At 41.4% G+C, this 14664-nt stretch overlaps 1 protein-coding gene across 3 annotated transcripts in view; it reads left to right on the top strand.

Annotated features, from left to right (window-relative positions):
- The window catches only part of UVSSA (UV stimulated scaffold protein A), a 53672-nt gene that overhangs the window by 15831 nt on the left and 23177 nt on the right, over window positions 1-14664 (top strand). For all 3 annotated transcript variants that reach the window (XM_053387775.1, XM_053387774.1, XM_053387773.1), the window contains one exon: window positions 8164-8266. In XM_053387775.1, coding sequence (XP_053243750.1) covers window positions 8164-8266 — 103 coding nt within the window. The remainder of the gene's footprint in view (window positions 1-8163; window positions 8267-14664) is intronic.

Below are 14664 nucleotides of genomic sequence, written 5' to 3'. Positions count from 1 at the left end.
TTATAAGATAAAATGGGTTTTTAAATGCATAGTCATCAAGCCTGCTGAAAGACAAATGAAGTTTAGAGTTCACTTATCTGAGGAGGCCTTACATCATGTTAGAGGAAGGAAAACCAAGCCTGCCACATAGCCATACCTGAAAGAAAGAGATTTCTCGGGCTGGGGGGAAAGGAATGAAAAGTGTTCAGAAAGGCAGAACAAGAAATCCGGCAACAAAATGTTAATGAGCCCAGATGCAGTGAACAATTAGCTGTAGCTTCTTGTTATATACACGTGCACCTCACCAGATCTGTGAATTCTTGGCCATTGCTTTTGCTTGTATAATACAGTTTTTTCCAGAGTCGGCTCCAGAAGCAGAGTTATTTGCAGTAGAAAGAAAAGTGAATATAGAAATGCTGTATCTGCATATTGATCAAAAGATTGCTGATAGGATCCACCCTCTAGCCCTAGTCTCTTCATGAGGGAGCTATTTTCAGAGGAAGAACTAGGAAGGGAGAGAGACACTGTTTGCCATCAGGGGGTGGTTGGTTTCATCTGTGCTCGGGGGCATAGCTGATTTTAACCGTGGTGTTCCAGGTTCTTGTGTACTTAATACCTCCCCACTTTATTTCACATTATGGAAAAAGTTAATAAGCTAGGGAAGGGGCATAATATTGCCCCCATAAGTCTAGAAATTTATTAGGCCCCTTGTTAACCATCTTGTGTAGCGCCATTAAGACTAAGCAATTCAGGCGGCAATCTTTAACATACTTATGAGCGGTCCCCATTGAATTCAGTGTGGCTTACTTCTGAGCAGTGTGCAGTTATTGTGGCATGAAACCACACTGGAAGATTGTGTCATCGGAGACCCTCTTCAGAAGCAAAGTAAAACCCTGTAGTTCAGTTAACTGCTGTTTGCAAAACTGCAATGTTATGTCCACAGTATCTTTGCAAAGGAGGATGGGGAGAAAACCAGAAGAACATGGCCACAGCCCTGCCACCTCTCATTGGCCGTGTCCCCCAGTAGCACCAGCTGGCATGGATGGTGCGGGAAGATCACAGGAAATAATTGTAGGAGGTGCCTGGTTATTCAGTGGGAAGAACACATAATGAGATTATATTAACATTTGGGGAAATATTATTAAGATTCCAAAGGAGGATACAATAATAAGTTGGTGGGCTATAAAACCTCCGAAGCTTGATTAGCAGAAAACAGTAAGGTTTGAGCTAGGTTGTGGATATTTGAAAAGAAATGTTGCTAAATATATAGGAGAAATGTATTTTATATTTAAATAGCTCTCCACTAAAAATTATAAAGGGCTGTATTTGACGAAGCAGTTCCATTAGTGCAAGGAATTCTGACTGTGCCATGGAAATTTCTCTTTCTCTCTCTTCTACCACCTGCCACCAGGCCCTCTCCAAATCTGATTTGGGAGGTTGGGGAAAACACCAGAACAGACCTGGGGCGAGTTCAGTTGCACAGCCAGAAGTCCATGCACTAACTGAACTGCTTCGTTGGATCCCAGCTGCTTGTTTTGTTCACAAGTAATGTGATGAGAACAACCAGTTTAGTCTCTATATGAGTTGTGATTTGCTTTCCATCCTCATTCTGGATAGTGGTTTTAAGGAATGGAAATAATTCCTTAAACAGTTGTGTTTTTCTAGGAGTAGGACAAAACCCAGGAGATATGTGTGTGTATGTACACACACACACACACACACACACACAGTTGTTTGTAAAAGCTGAAAATTGCAAGTGGCCAAATTGAACCTTATACTGGCAAGCATAATGGTTTGAAACTAAATGAGTGTCACCTGAACCATCATTTTTATTGGTTTATATTTGAGAGTACATGTACAAAAGGGGCATTTTAAAGTGACTGTCCCAGTGCTCCACAATACAGTAGTACCTCGGGTTACGAACCTAATTCGTTCTGGAGGTCCATTCTTAACCTGAAACTGTTCTTAACCTGAGGTACCACTTTAGCTAATGGGGCCTCCCGCACCGCCGCTGTGCGATTTCTGTTCTCATCCTGAAGCAAAGTTCTTAACCTGAGGTACTATTTCTGGGTTAGCGGAGTCTGTAACCTGAAGCGTCTGTAACCCGAGGTACCACTGTAGTTGCTCTTAAAAAGGCATTTATGTGTTAACTAGTTGCCTCAAGGTGGGGCGCACTTCCTCTTGAAAAGAATGCTGTGTGGATTGGCAGAATTGACAGCTGGATGTGGATTCTGATGTGCATTGGATGAGCTTCAGCCATGTTTGTTCTACTGCAAGGGATGCACCAGCTAAATCCTGCTTATTCATCTTAGCTGGTTGGAGTGTGAGCTTTACTTACTTCATTAGTGCTTCTTAATGGAGTTGGGGGTCTTTTTAAGGGACTATTGCTAAGGATTTACTGGCCCTCAAGGGTGGCTGCCAAGTGTGTGCTTTCGGTGGAGAGAGTCAGAACTGGAGTGCTGGGCTGGCTGAATTACATTGAGTTAGCAGAGGGAAATTGAAGCCCTATGAGTGTTTGTTGGCACAAACCTGCTGCTTAAGGGTAGAATCCTAGGCATAAGGTTTTTCTGGCTACACAGTACAGGATTTTGCATCAAGTAAGCAGATTTTTATGGAAAGAAAGGGAACTCTATGCTGCAAACTGAAATAGTAAAGTAGCTTTGTTCATTACTACCTCCTTTTACATGCCTCTTTTAAGCACTTATCTTTGCTTACTCACAAATGAAGAAAAATGTGACTTGTTTTAAAATGATACAAAAACGAATCTTTTCCTATCTAGGAGCTGAGGCTTAATTTCTCATAGTTAGCTAAGCAGTTAAATATTTTTAGAGGAAATATGAATTTAATAAATTCCTCAGTGAATTCAAGGGTGCAGACAATAAGCATAATATTTTATGAAAATGACCCTCATATTTAAAACCTGGCATTATATGTTATGCATTGTAGCACCAAGTCCACATCTACCTTTTAGAAAATTAAAACACATAAATTCTGTTTAGTGTTTGATATGCACTGCACTAGCTGAAAGCTATAATGGCCCTAAAACCTTGGGTTGCTTTTCACCTTTCATAAATTCCTGGGTAGATTCTATACAAAAAATAATTTTCAGCTCCGTGGCTCATTGTTATTCAAACGTGATTGATTGTCGTCATTTACTCAGTGAGGAAGTTAAGTGCTCCTGTCATTTTCAAAGAGTATAATTGGGACGTTTCACAGGTCAGTGCTAGTGACAGGTTTCCCTTTTGATTAGTGTTGGACTGATAACAAAAATTACAGTTTCCTATGATTAATGCTTCCTATAGTGCCTAAATGCACTGCTCATGGATTGTGCCTAAACAAAGTGACTTTGCATCTTATTATTTCTCTTCTCAGCAGAGCTCTGTGAGGGTCTCAAAGTTTGGGAACCTGCAAGTGTGCAGCAGTGTTGACCCCTCTGGTTTCCGATCAGGTTCTTGCACTAGGAATTTGACTGAGGCCTCTTTAGCCTGGCTTCTCTGTGTGTCCATGTGAAATAAAATCTGGGAACGTCTTTAGAAACGTTGTGTTGACTTTTTCACATTTGCCCACCAGTTACAGAACAGGCAACCTTAAAAAAGACATTTGCTGTATTCCCCATAACCATACACAATTTAAATTATTTGTATTCTGTCATACATGGATGCTTTGCTTGTCAGTGGTCCTTAATAAAGGAGAATTTGACTGTTTTTGCTTTTGGTTTGAAAGGGGGTTTTTATACTTCTGAGTTAAAACTTTTCCTATGAAATACACTAAAAAAAACCACAAATATTTCCCTATAAAAGAATTGCCTAGTAATTATGTCCCTCGGAGTTCTATTTTCTAATTTATTTGACAGAAGCTGTTACCTCTCAATATATATATAGTCTTCTCAGCTAGTTTGGAACAAGTAATGTACTCACCACTGGAGTTTAATGTCGACCCTATAATTAGTTAAGCTAGGAGAAACTTTGATAACTTATAGGTGAATGGCCTTTCTCTCATCACCAGGTAAAAGTTAAAATGTTTAAAAGAGAGCAGGAAAGAACGCCTTCTGAATCTAGTGTTAAACCACGCCTTACTTTTTGTCTTAAGTTACTATTATATAAAAGTCTCCAAACATCCTCTTCCCCAAAATCTTCATCTCTCTCTCTCTAAAAACACAGTATGTTTTATAAAAGTGTGGGTAGTTGTTGGTTCATGAGTAACACAGCAGCCCAGGGGCTTGATCCAGTGTAGGAAATGAAAGGTAGGTGCGTGTATGTGTAAGTGTGTAAGTAAGGCTGCCTCTGCATGCACAATTAGATGCATTCCTAGGCTGGACAGCTGGAATATGGCAGATAGCTGTCTGAAAAATGAACTCTGCACCAGAGTCTATGCAGAGGACAGACTCGTCACAATCAATTACTGCCATTTATTAGATACGGAAGGGACGTGGGTGGCTCTGTGGTCTAAACCCTCTGTGGTCTAAGTCCCACATTGACTAGGTATCGTAGTCTAAGGCTTGCTGATCAGAAGGTCGGCGGTTCGAATCCCCGCGACGGGGTGAGCTCCCGAGCTCCCGTTGCTTGGTCCCTGCTCCTGCCAACCTAGCAGTTCGAAAACATGTCAAAGTGCAAGTAAATAAATAGGTATCGCTCCGGCGGGAAGGTAAAGGGCGTTTCCGTGCGCTGCTCTGGTTTCGCCAGAAGCGGTTTAGTCATGCTGGCCACATGACCCAGAAGCTGTACAGTATGCCTCTTGTATATATTCTTCCTGCAAGACTGTACTATGGTGGTTGGAAATTCTTAAGGAGTTACTTTAGGCCTGTTACCACTGGGGATGAGGGACTGCAGAAAGCAGAATGACTTGTTTTCATTTTTAAAATTGCTTAAGTTTTATTTATTCGTGTTTTACTTTTTTACTTTTACAGGTAAAGTAGTAAGGAAAAACATACAGTTAGTATTTTCCTTAATAGCTCAGTAAAATAATAAAGCTTACTGCCACTTTCCAGTTTCTGCCCCAGCAGCAAAATCACTGAATTATATTAACAGGGTTTTAAAATGTTATAAAATATATTTTATTTTAATGATAATAATTTAATTTAGTGTGTTAACTTTTGGTCTTTATACCCCTCTGTTATAAAATGACATTAAACGTGGTGGACTGCCAGTATTTAAGTTCTTCTTCTTCCTCACAAGAAAGTCAAGGCTGCAATCTTGTACCCACTTACCTGAGAGTAAGCTCCATTAAACACAAAGGGACTTACTTTTGAGTAAAAATGTATAGAGTTGTACTTTAAGTTAACTATACAGTAAATTCTTAATGAGTGCCTGGACTTTAGTTCCTGCACAGCATGTCTGTGCTGAGACATGGCTATGCCTTTTTGGAAAGCGTTCACATTTTGTATTTGCACTTACTGTGTAATAAGAGAGTATCTGAAGAAGTGTGCATGCACACGAAAGCTTATACCCAGAACAAATTTAGTTGGTCTCTAAGGTGCTACTGGACAATATTTTAATTTTTTTAATTTATGTAATAGTTTGCAGAAAATAAGTTGTAGGGAGTACCTGATATCAGGTGAACCGACCACAGGAAAGTTGCATCCTGGCTGCTAGGATGAAAGGAGGGGGAAACTTGGAGGCAGCTCTAGGTTTTTGTTAATCAAGTATTAGTGGGGCTTGAACCAAAGTGTATACAAAACTGTGAACTTGTATCGATCCATTGATTGTGCTGAATTTGTGTTGATATCCTTCAAACTATCCAGATTCAACCGTACATTCCAAACACAATTACAGTAGCACCTCGGCTTATGTTACGCTTGGGCAACGTAAACTTCGGGTTGCAAAAATGGCAAACCGAGAAGTATTTTTCTGGGTTTCGCCGCAAGCGCAGAAGCGCTCTACGCGCAGCGTGCATGCGCAGAACAGGCACCTCTGGTTGTGGAAACCTCAGGATCTGACCGGAGCTCCGGAACGGATCCCATCCGCAACCAGAGGTACCACTGTACTATGAAGCAAACTCCCACATTGAACTTAGTGGGTCTGAATTCTGAGTAAACATACAAAGGTTTGCATGGCGCAGATTTGGGAATATATGAGATTACATTTTGGGTATCTTTCTAAGCACTACCTTGTGCAAATGTTTTAATGGTACTCTTTAAGTTTTCTTAATTTCTGCAATGTTAGAACTCTGGATCCTCCAATGAAAAGGAGCAGTAGATTAAGAGAAAATAATGCTTTACACTGTGCATTTTCCTGCCATTAGCCTCAACAGCTTCAGTTTATTCAGTAGCAGACTGCCTGTGAACCTTGAGGTTCTATGTAGCAACATTTGCTAAATATCCATTGATGGACACCTTTTATATTTCAGGTTTGGGGGCAGTCTATCTGAGTATGCTGAAGGAGGAGAGACAGATAACAGGGTTTCCTGGTGCTTCTGGCTGCCATTGTACAAACCAAGATGTTAGAGCAGATGGACCTTTGGCTTGATCCAGTTAGGTTGCTCTTATATTCAAAGGGAGACTTTCCCAGCGCTGCCCCACCTATTTTTTTTTTAAATAAGATTTATTGTTTTTGGTTTCTTGAGTCCAATTTTTTACGAACCTGTGAACACATCTCATTGCCTCAAGAACCCAAGCAAACTCCACTGTGCTCAAGCAGCAAGATTTTTGGCATACTATACAACTAGCAGAAAAAGAAAACATTTTTATACCACTCTTCAGCCAGAAAAGGCTTCCAGAGATTAGTCACAAGAAAATCATAATCAATAATGAAAACCTTAAATGTTTTAGAAATAACCCTCTGTTTTCTACACACTTCTCACTTTTATCACTTTTCTTAGAAGCCCAATACAAACTTAAGAGGCAAAGCCTAATTCTGTCCAGATTATACTTAGCCAAACTCTTAAACTTTGCTTGCCCAGAATACTCAAAATCACTTCCTGTTCTCCCACCTCCAAACTTTCTCCCCGTTTATTATATTGCTTTTCTGTGGAGTGATACCCAAAACCTTTAGGATAAATAAAGTTGTACTATATTCATTACAAATGTACATAGTTTTTTTCTGACCTGTCTGACAGCTGTGCTGGGCTTGGGCAAACTACAGAGATTCCATGTGCCAAAAACAGAGATAGAAATTGCACAAAAAAGGAGGGGGAAACAGCAGCTCTTCAGAAATTGGGGTTTCCTATCGCCTGAGACTGAAACAGCTAACTTGTCAATCACAACTTTGACTTCTCTCATTGGCTAAAAACAGTGAAAGGCAGGAGCAGCCGAGCTAATTTACCTGCTTCTTCCTCACTTTATTTCTAGGAAGCCAATAGACAGACTTTTAAAAAATGAAATCTCAGAGTCACAGACTCCTTGAAGGCATGCGTCCTGGTGTAGTGCTTAAGTAATTTTTTTTAGTTAAAATATGTAATGGGAATACACTGGAGTAAAATGTTGCTTGTAAATGATTTCCTAAGGCTGCTTTTGCAAGGTAGGTATACAAAGCCCCACACAATCAAACTGATGGTTCAGGCTTTGTTTGAGGGACGCGGGTGGCGCTGTAGTCTAAACCACAGAGCCTAGGGCTTGCCGATCAGAAGGTCGGTGGTTCGAATCCCGGCGACGGGGTGAGCTCCCTCGGTCCCTGCTCCTGCCCACCTATCAGTTTGAAAGCACATCAAAGTGCAAGTAAACAAATAGGTACCGCTCTGGCGGGAAGGTAAACAGCGTTTCCGTGCGCTGCTCTGGTTTCACCAGAAGTGTCTTAGTCATGCTGGCCACATGTCCCGGGAAAACTGTCTGCGGACAAACGCCGGCTCCCTCGGCCTATAGAGCGAGATGAGCACGCAACCTCAAAGTCGTCTGCGACTGGACCAAATGGTATGGGGTACCTTTACCTCAGGCTTTGTTTATGGTACATTGCTTATTGAGGAAACCCAGTTCCTGACAAAACATGAAGCAGCAGTGAAGTTCATGCGTACGTAGGATAGAAGATTTCATCCCCTTCCAGGAGAAGGCAGTAAATACTGTACTTGAAATGTTGTTTTTAACAGTGCTTTGTATGTTCCATATAGTGTTCTGGTTAACGCTGAAAATAAAACCGGATGGCAGCTCTTCAGAGGTGCCTGTTGTAGCTGAAGCGTTTATGTGAGGGATGTTCACATGAGGTGTCCGCTGGGTGTTTTCCGTGTTTCTTCAGTGCTTTTGACTTTTCTTCATAGATGAAAGCAACAGATGACAGTGACGAGGAGGACGAGTTTGTCGACGTCCCTGAGAAGGAGGGCTATGAGCCCTACATTCCAGACCACCTTCGTAATGAATACGGTGAGTTTGCTCAGCTGTGAAAAGCTTCATCACTGCATGTTACTACTGCGCTAAAGCAAATAAACAGCCATTACAAGGTAATAAAGTGATCAGTGGGGTGGGTAATCTTTCCGACTGCTGTGAGGAAATCAGTACATAGATAGGGGGAGCAAGACCGACTTTACAAAAACAGAAATCCTCTAGGAGTCAACTTTGGTCGGGGCAGGAGGCTTATTTTATTCACTCATATTTCACCTTAGCTTTGAACCAAGAATTGCAGCGTACGTACGTGTGTGCACCTGTGTGTGTATGTGTGTCCATGCACAGGATAATTGTTTACTCAGGTGCACAGAGCAGGATACAACCATCTGACCGAACAGTGTAGAATTTGTATTACTTGTTGCAGGTCATGCCAGTTTTTCAGGGGACCGATAAACCAGGGTGTCTGTACAAAACCTCATACAAAGGTTGAGAAGAAAAATATTCTCCTGGCTTTTATTTTAAAGCCTCGTTTTTTTAAAGTCACATGCATTTTAGATCACATCCCTCATTGTATAAGGCCACTGTTTGTGTTTATCGCCAGTTATTTGTAATCTTCTTTTTCGTGGGTCTGTGGGTTTTGGAAGCTTAGCAGCTTTCGGTATATCACAGAGGAAGAAAATGTTTTAATCTGGAAACAGAGCTTTGACTGCTGAGCGGGTTTTTGGTTCATATTTTAGAATACCGTAGGACTTGCTGAAAGAATGCTATGATAAACTGAAACAACTTCTTCCAGGGATGTTAGTAACATAACTGCAGAAAGGACAGGCTGCAACATTTCATAGTGACACTGTGAGCAGCAGCAATCTTTGACTGTTTGTCATCTAAGCATCTATTCAGACTGATCTCAAGACTGGTCATGCTTAAGCAAGCCATGTTTTGTCAATCTTTAATGTGCCAGAGTTTGGCACCACATTTGCCCAAATTATTGGCTCAGGAAAATCTCTAGATGTCGTAGCCCCCCAAACTCAAGGAGTTAATTATCCCACCCCAATGTGAAATGTGAGTTAATACAGCTTCTTTGGCTCTCATGCATATCTTCAGATTCCAGTCAGAATGGAATTGCCATTAAGATGTGCATGTTTATTAATGATCCTTAAAATTCTATATACTTGATTCTTTATCTGTCTAAAATTAACTACCAAAATAACCTTAACTCCTCTGTCTTTATTCCAACTATATGGTCTCAAAAAGCTTCTTAGTGACCTGAGTTCTATTAATCACATGCCATTCAGTTTCTTGTGACTGCAGTTTTAGAATAGTAAAAATGATAAATTCAGTTTAAATTTGCCACTCGTTCCAAAGCCTAGCAGGCTCTCTCTGCTCTCGGGAATGTTTGCTACTCTTCTTTGTAAAATTTCAGTCTTTCTTATTGTTCTCTTGTGGAATCTTCAGAGCACATTTTTGTGCATATTTACTCAGAAGTAAGTCCCACTCTATTCAGTGATGCTTACTTCCAGGTAAGTGTGCATAGGATTGGCGTAAGCGCCAATATTGGAGGTAAGCTCCAATATTCTTGTGCTGATAAGTGTTCATATTTAATATGTGGATATCAGCTGCATAAACAACTTTTAAATGCTTTCTTGCCTTTGCTTCCAACCAGTTGATTAATTAATGAATCACATTTAAATGAGTATACAAACTGATATTTTTTCAATCAAGGTTTGTTTTGAAGATTCTAGAAGAAATTGAGATTTCTCTTAAGGGTGAAAACTTGCAGTGTATTGCGCAAAAGCTTGTTGGGATTAAAGGTGATATTTAATACTTAATCACTTAATTGGATAATATTCCCGATTACTTTGGATACAGACTTGAAGAAAAAGGCTGCTTTTAATTAATTTATTTTCTTTCATCAAATTTGGTACTGGTATGAGGAAGACAGCAATATGGCAGGCCCTTGAAGAGTCCATAATCTTTATTCTCAGCTTCACTGATTAATCTGAGGACATTTTTAAGGTGTGCTTAAGGCTTTCATTGATTGATGACACTAATTAATCAATTAAAGCCTGCAGCCCTAATTTAACAATGACATTTAGAGCTTTCTACCTCCATGAAATCTTTGCTTTCACACTCATCAGCCCTTTCCTGTTCTTAGAGCTTAGTCAAGATTCTGACTGACATCCCCTGTGCTTTATATATCTAGCAGTCTAAGCTTAGAAACCCATTTGAAGAAATAGGGCTGTTTTCCAAGGGCACGTTAACCAAAATAAGACTTGTATTCACTTAGGTGCGCTGATTTTTAACAAGTGGTTTGTGCCTTGAAGTGGCACATGATGGTGACTGAAACATATGCACACATACATGAAATCTCGATAGTCTTGGTTTTTGTATTTCTGTTGAAAGCAGTTCAGTAGAAACTGCTTTTGTAAACCACATAGAGGTTTCTTCCAATCAAGCGGTGTATAATTATTATTATTATTATTATTAGTAGTAGTAGTAGTAGTATTGTTATTATTCTTATTATTAATTTATACCCTGCCCATCTGGCTGGGTTTCCCCAGCCACTCTGGGCGGCTTCCAACAGAACACTAAAATACAATAACCTATTAAACATTAAAAGCTTCCCTAACTTTTATGAAATAAATAAATAATAAATAATAAATAATGGATGTGTAGCTAGGCTATCTGTGTTCAGAAAGGACCATAGTTGACTCACCAACCAAAGCATATGTAGGCACTCCTAGCCACCTGGACTTCAAGTGACAGTGATTATTCCTAGAGTACTCCAAACGCCATCAAGTGGACCATGGGTAGGCAAACGTAAGGCCCAGGGGCCAGATCCGGCCCAATCGCCTTCTAAATCCGGCCCGCGGACGGTCGGGGAATCAGCAGGTTTTTACATGAGTAGTAAGTGTCCTTTATGGGACACGGGTGGCGCTGTGGGTAAAAGCCTCAGCGCCTAGGGCTTGCCGATCGAAAGGTCGGCGGTTCAAATCCCCGTGGCGGGGTGCGCTCCCGTTGCTCAGTCCCAGCGCCTGCCAACCTAGCAGTTCGAAAGCACCCCCGGGTGCAAGTAGATAAATAGGGACCGCTTACTGGCGGGAAGGTAAACGGCGTTTCCGGGTGCTGCGCTGGCTCACCAGATGCAGCTTTGTCACGCTGGCCACGTGACCCGGAAGTGTCTCCGGACAGCGCTGGCTCCCGGCCTCTTGAGTGAGATGGGCGCACAACCCCAGAGTCTGTCAAGACTGGCCCGTACGGGCAGGGGTACCTTTACCTTTACTTTTTAAGTGTCCTTTTATTTAAAATACATCTCTGGGTTATTTGTGGAGCCTGCCTGGCGTTTTTACATGTGTGCTTTTATTTAAAATGCATCTCTGGGTTATTTGTGGGGAATAGGAATTAGTTAATTTCCTCCGCCCAAAAAAAAATATAGTCCGGCCCCCCCCAGAAGGTCTGAGGGACAGTGGACCGGCCCCCTGCTGAAAAAGTTTGCTGGCCCCTGAAGTGGAGTAAAACCGCATCAAAAGCAGACTTTACCACTGAGCTTGCCAGATGAAACAGTCCCCCCGTCCTTCCCATCCCCTCCCAACAGTGTTCTGGGGGTTCTCCAACCCCCACCCCCTCGAGTCACTTTCAGGGAGCATGGGGAAAGGGGGCAAAGCTCAGGTAGTAGTTCTTGTGAGTGGCTTCTACTCACAGTGAATACCACCCTATAGGAACCTCCGGGTATCGGGCGGTATATAAATTCAGTAAACAATAATAAGAGGAAACTTGATTTAAATCATTGTTAGTCTTTGTTTCATTGTGATTTTTCAATCAGTGAATTCTGCTTCCTGTCTAGATGGCTGATATGTTGATTTATTCTTCTCTCTCTCTCTCTCTCTCTCTCGTTTTTCAGTTACACCCTCCATCAAGATATATTGAGTTTTCATTGGTATGGGTGTTGGAAATGTGTTGCGCAAACTGACTGTTTTAATAAAGTTACTGCCATCAAGCATTAATTAGGAGCGAATGTAGTCATGCACAGCATTGCACCCTGTGTACGCACATGAGAGTTATAAACAAGACATGTGACATGTACAATAAAGTATGGAGTATTTTCTAAATGAATGAAATATCTTCATCACGGTCTTATGATCTATTCAGATTGGAAGACATAATGCAAATAAACAACAACAAAGTAGGCAAGGGGACCAAAGAAACTGAGCTCAGTACACATAGCAATAATTTAAAAAAGCCATTTGCTCAGTAATATATAGGACCTTGTATGGTAAACAGTTCATAACCAAACTCTCATCTGAATACTCCAGTAAACTGATCAGAAGAAGGTGATGTCCCAAATTGCAATAAAAGATAGAATATTAAAGTACATGTACAGTGGTACCTCAGGTTACAGACTCCGCTAACCTAGAAATAGTACCTCAGGTTAAGAACTTTGCTTCAGGATGAGAACAGAAATCGTGCTCTGGCGGCGCAGTGGCAGCAGGAGGCCCAATTAGCTAAAGTGGTGCTTCAGGTTAAGAACAGTTTCAGGTTAAGAGCAGACCTCCGGAACGAATTAAGTACTTAACCCGAAGTACCACTGTATTATGATTCCAAGGACTCTAGCATTATATGACCACAATCTATATTGAAACAGGATTCTTTGAAATTTTACCCTTGATTAGAACATGGAATATTTGAAGAAAGAATGTGCTTAGGAACACAAATAAGAGGGAAAGTAACTTAATTGAGCAGGGCTCCTGAACCATGGGGAAACAAGTTTTATTAGCCAGGGAATATAGAGTTATTGGCTCAGTACGTTAAATAAGGGATGGCCCTCCATATCTGCTGGACTGAAGCTCCCGCCATTGCCACCCAGCATGGTCAGTGCTCAGGACTAATGGGAGTTGCAATCCAACAGCATATGGAGCAGAGACAGGCTAGCCACCCCTGCTTCAAATACCGTATTTTTTGCCCTATAAGACTCACTTTTTCCCTCCTAAAAAGTAAGGGGAAATGTGTGTGCGTCTTATGGAGCGAATGCAGGCTGCGCAGCTATCCCAGAAGCCAGAACAGCAAGAGGGATTGCTGCTTTCACTGCGCAGCGATCCCTCTTGCTGTTCTGGCTTCTGAGATTCAGAATATTTTTTTTCTTGTTTTCCTCCTCCAAAAACTAGGTGCATCGTGTGGTCTGGTGCGTCTCATAGAGCGGAAAATACGGTACTTATTGTTGCACAAGCATTAGAAAAGACTTAAGATGAGATACCAAGTAGGCAAGTTTTATTTACAACTTAAACCATTTAAAAAATAAATGAATTAAAAATGGTTGGGCTCTTTGTGCAGTCAGTGGGTGGGGGTTGTGTTGGTGTCTAAAGCCATCAGTTCACAATCCTTGTACTAACTAATCCCGATTCACAATACTTTCTTGATGAGTCAGTGTTCAAATATGCCAAGTCAGAGTCTTAATTTAAGGGACAAAATGTTATGTTTTGAGTTAGTTATTTTTTTGCTTTGCACTGGGGTTTTTAATATGTCAAAACGTATATTCTAACTGCAAATTAAGGCAAGAATTGAGAGTTTGAATAGATATTGTAATAAGAGAGAGAGGAGGAGTGAGTTGATTTGAGTTTCCATGTGCAAGATAAAATGTAAATTTGTAAAAGAATTTAGGTGATTAGACAACTGAAGTGTGAAGACATAACCCATTAAGGGGTGTCATGCCAAATTAACATTACCAGGGTTTTTAATGACCTCTCATTTGTATAATCCTTATTTACACTTGCACCTGATCTCTCAGGATGGCAACCATTTTGCAGTTTGCTTGTTGTTTTGTATGCCTGTAGTCATATAAGTTGACACCCCAGTCTTCCTCTGTCTGGAATGCATACATAAATGGACACCAAGAGTGATTTGACTTGTGAAAGAGTGGTTTTAAAGAGCATGCAGGCAACAGTTGTAACAACAATAGATGGATATGTACTCAGACAAAAAACTGTTGTGTGTAAAAAAAAACAAAGTACCTCTGCATGTAATGCAATACTGAATATGCAATACAGTGGAACCTCGCAAAACGAAATTAATTTGTTCCGCGAGTTTTTTCTTCTTGCGAGTTTTTCGTCTTGCGAAGCACGGTTTCCCATAGGAATGCATTGAAAATCAATCAATGCGTTCCTATGGAAACCGCCTTCAGACCAGGTCCGGGGACAGTCTGTCCCCCGACCTCTTCTGAAGGCTGGGGGGGGGGGGGAGACAAGGGCTTTTCTTCCCACCGCCAGCCTTCAGAAGGCTGTTCTGAAGGCTGGCGGTGGGAAGAAAAGCCCTTCTCCCCACCTCCTGCCCCGCAAGCTCCGGGGACAGGAGGGCTTTGCTGCCGCCCGCCAGCATTTTAAAAGCCCCCGGGACAGCGGAGACTTCTCCGCTGTCCCGGGGCGATTTCAAAATGCTGGCGGGCGGCA

The sequence above is a fragment of the Podarcis raffonei genome, chromosome 5, assembly GCF_027172205.1.
Source record: "Podarcis raffonei isolate rPodRaf1 chromosome 5, rPodRaf1.pri, whole genome shotgun sequence".
NCBI classification, from domain to species: Eukaryota; Metazoa; Chordata; class Lepidosauria; order Squamata; family Lacertidae; genus Podarcis; species Podarcis raffonei.
This window is presented reverse-complemented; position numbering and strand designations above follow the sequence as displayed.